The following is a 3,535-nucleotide window of genomic DNA, read 5'->3' as shown; positions in this document are numbered from 1 at the left end:
ATTCACGACTTCATTTTTATTTATTATATTTTATATAACTAATACTGTTTATAAATATTCTATTATTATTATTATTATTCTGATATATTATTATCATTAAGATTAAGATATAATTGGATTTATTTAGTTGGAATTATCTTATTTATGGAATCGGATATACATTTCGTGAAATCGTTGGAATCCTTTGGAAACAAAATGATTTTGTTTGAGAAATTTGAGACATGGGTCCAGGAAAAAAAAATTAATGGATAGAGTATTTCACAATGTTGTGAAAAATACAAAATCTCACATACAAAAAAAAATACTTGATGCAATTTTAATTTTTATGTAATTGAAACTTGTAGAGAGGACGAAAAACGTTCAGTCAAGGTCATTCAAGATGATTCAAGGTGATTCATTCATTCAAGGTCAGTCAATGTCAGTTAAGGTCCTCAAGGTTAAATATTGGAATATCCCAAATATCCCAAAAAAAATCTAATTTATGTTCTTAATTTATTTAATCAAGCTGACGTTTCGTATATAAATTTGTTCCTTCTATATTTTATATTCGATTTTTATTTAGTTAAATTTTGTTCAGAGAAGAAAAACGTTTAGTCAAGGTCAATCAAGGTCATTTAAGGTAATTCAATGTCAGTTAAGTTCCTTCAACGTCCTTCTAGGTCATTTCATTCGAGAAATTTAAAATATTCTGCAAAAATATTATTCAAGTCCACAGTACCTTTAGTAAAATTTCATTCAAAGTATGAAAAATATTGATGAAGGCAACAAACTCCAAGGTCAGTCAAGGTCAATTAAGGTCAGCTAAGGTCATGTAAGGTCATTCAAGGTCAGGCAAGATCAGACAGTGTCAATCAAGGTCAGTGAAGGTCAGTATATCAATTAAGGTCTAACAGTCTGACACATTCTCATTATTTTTCTCGATTTTGTTGAAGTTAAGAATTTTGAATAGTTACTAAACAATTTCAGAGAAAAATCTTGAATTGAAGTACATTAGCCTAAAATCAATAAACGCCAAATACCAAATTATAAGTTGAGATTTTTTTGATTGAGAAATACCCAATCATCAGTATATGTGCTAAATATAAATTCCTAGATCTACAACTGATTTATAATTTTTTTAAAGGACACTTGTCTCAAATTTTCCGAATTTCTCGACGATGATGATTTTGTCTAAGCATGAGCCTCACTATTTTTCAGTCTGTAATTTTCTAAACAACTTAAACGTTACAAATGCATTTCACATTCATGAATCTAATAACAAAACCTTTTGCTGAAATGCAAATATTAGCTAGATAAATTAAGTAAAAAATCTTGATAAGAAATTAGAGAAAATGTGATAAAAACCTACAACTTCTCTAAAATCTTCTAAAACAATATTTTATTAATACTGCTCCACCAACAAACAAAAATCGTCTACCCTAACAATATTTATCTAGTTATAGAAAAAGAAATCTACATCACACATTCGTCCTCTTCATACGCCCGATTCTACTCGCAGTCCCACCGTTAAGGAACTCCGAAGAGCTTCCCAAACTATTACAATTGGATATCACATTCTGAGAACCATTGGACGACATCATGACACACGCGCCATTTGGTAAATCACAAACATTCGCCGAATTTTTTGCACAAGGTAAAAGGTAAATGTCTGATGGGTACTTTTTACTACTTCGCAACCTGGGGGTGGATTTAGATCTTGGTTTGGCCAGTTGACCATCACAATCGGAAGAATCTTTGGATTCCAATTTATTTGTACACCCGTTGGTCTTCTGAGACCTCGTCCTGGATCCTGATCTTTTCCTGGATCTTTGGCTGTCGTCGCTCCTGGTGTCTGCTGATGATCCATTATTGGTGCAATCCAGGATTTCTTTTCGGCATCTACAGCATAATGACGTGTGTTTCATGTCTGTGTGTAAGGTTGACGACTGTTGTGCAGAATTATTTGATGTCCTGTTTAGGCGACGGGGAAGGCTGGACGCGTTCGTCAAGCGTTTTCTGGTCTTTTCCGAACCGCCGTCACTGGAATCACTCGCGCTGCGATTGGAGAAAATTATGGATTAAATATAAAGGTCATAGATAAAGGAAAATATATATATATAAAACAAAACAAAAGCTGACAAATGTTTTTGTTAATTTAGCAAAGAATTTGGGAATGACTCTGAAAACACTGTGATAACTCAAATTATAGAATTAGTGGATTACGTAACTCGTAAGACATTATAATTAGGTTTTGTCGGTTTTAGGAAACCGGTTTCCAGGAAAAAAATATGAAAAACAAGTAGAATTAGTACCGGTATCTTAAACTAAATAATAGTGGAAAAAACGAAAAAATAGCAACGAATAATAATACTTTTGATAAAAATGATTGAGACATTTTGCTCTCCACTTTAAAATAGCATGGTTAAAAAGTACGTAAACGTATCGTAAACTTAATAAGAGTGCTCAAAATAAATAAAAAATAACAACAAATAAAAATAGTTCTGTTACAACATTTAGGGGGATATGAAATCGATAAAATATTTATGAAAACACTTAAAAATCGATAAATGTCCTTTGTTTCACTATCATGAAAATATTTGCACTCTTAGGTTTTTAAAAAAATAGGCATAAACAACAAATAATTGATTTTTTTCTATAGTTATTTAATCCTGGTCAACTAATACGTTTTTGTTCTTCTAAATTGCATAAGCAAATTTATTATTAACTAGTGGTGTATGGCATCGGGCCTTAAGGCAAATTGCTGGAACTTCCCGTACCGTAATGAAATATTCGAGAAATTTTAAACGTTTTCAAACATATTATCACATATACTGTAACTTTCATTATTTTTGCTATCTTGTTATATCTGAGCAAATCAAAATCAAATGTAAATCATAAGTCAATTTATCTCCAGAACATTAACAATCGTCATTTCATTTCGAATTCAATTTCAAAAAAAGAATAGTTGCCCAAAATAGTTACACAAAATTGAATGAGTGCTCCCGTATAGTCACAGTCTAAACGCATTTGCAAATAATTCTGTGGGACATTTTCACTTATACTGTGCTTAGCTTGGCGGCATTTTCACATTTTTCAATAGTTTTCACAAAATTGGATAAGTGCTCCAGGTACATAAGCAGTCTAAACACAATTGGGTAAACATTTGTACCAGAGTGGCGCTTAGACTGTGCTTAGTCTGGGTAACTTTTTGAATTTTTAATCCAAAAAAAATTATAAAAATATTTTATGGAAAATAAAACAAGATGTAATAATTTTTTATCCAAAACCGGTTTCGAGATTTTATAAAGAAAAAACAATTTGCTCGAATAAGTCTAACAAAAATTTAATATTAATAAAATTAGACAGTAAATAATTTCATCCAGCTTTTAATCACCCGAAATTTTTCTCATAAAATTTTTTGTTCAAATTATTCGAGCAAATTGTTTTTTTTTATCATAAAAACTCGAAACCGGTCGCAACCGGTTTCCCAAAAAAAATCCACCGAAAACCGGTTTTCTTAAATGTCGGTTTTTGTATAAACATAAGGACAAGCGTA

General features: G+C 31.0%; 1 protein-coding gene across 1 annotated transcript; it reads right to left on the bottom strand.

The window, feature by feature from the left end:
* Positions 1 to 1,124: 1,124 nt before the first annotated feature.
* LOC113386922 lies at positions 1,125 to 2,036 on the bottom strand (the record flags this gene model as incomplete). Its single annotated transcript, XM_026624678.1, is given in 1 exon segment — positions 1,125 to 2,036. A coding segment is annotated over 1 exon segment (579 nt), but the record flags the coding sequence as incomplete, so codon positions are not given.
* Positions 2,037 to 3,535: the final 1,499 nt, after the last annotated feature.

Source organism: Ctenocephalides felis, unplaced genomic scaffold (assembly GCF_003426905.1).
Source record: "Ctenocephalides felis isolate EL2017-DRISC unplaced genomic scaffold, ASM342690v1 CF-g0.4_SCAFFOLD_03571, whole genome shotgun sequence".
In the NCBI taxonomy this organism is placed as follows: Eukaryota; Metazoa; Arthropoda; class Insecta; order Siphonaptera; family Pulicidae; genus Ctenocephalides; species Ctenocephalides felis.
Note: the sequence above shows the minus strand (reverse complement) of the source record. Positions and strands in the feature narration are given on the sequence as shown.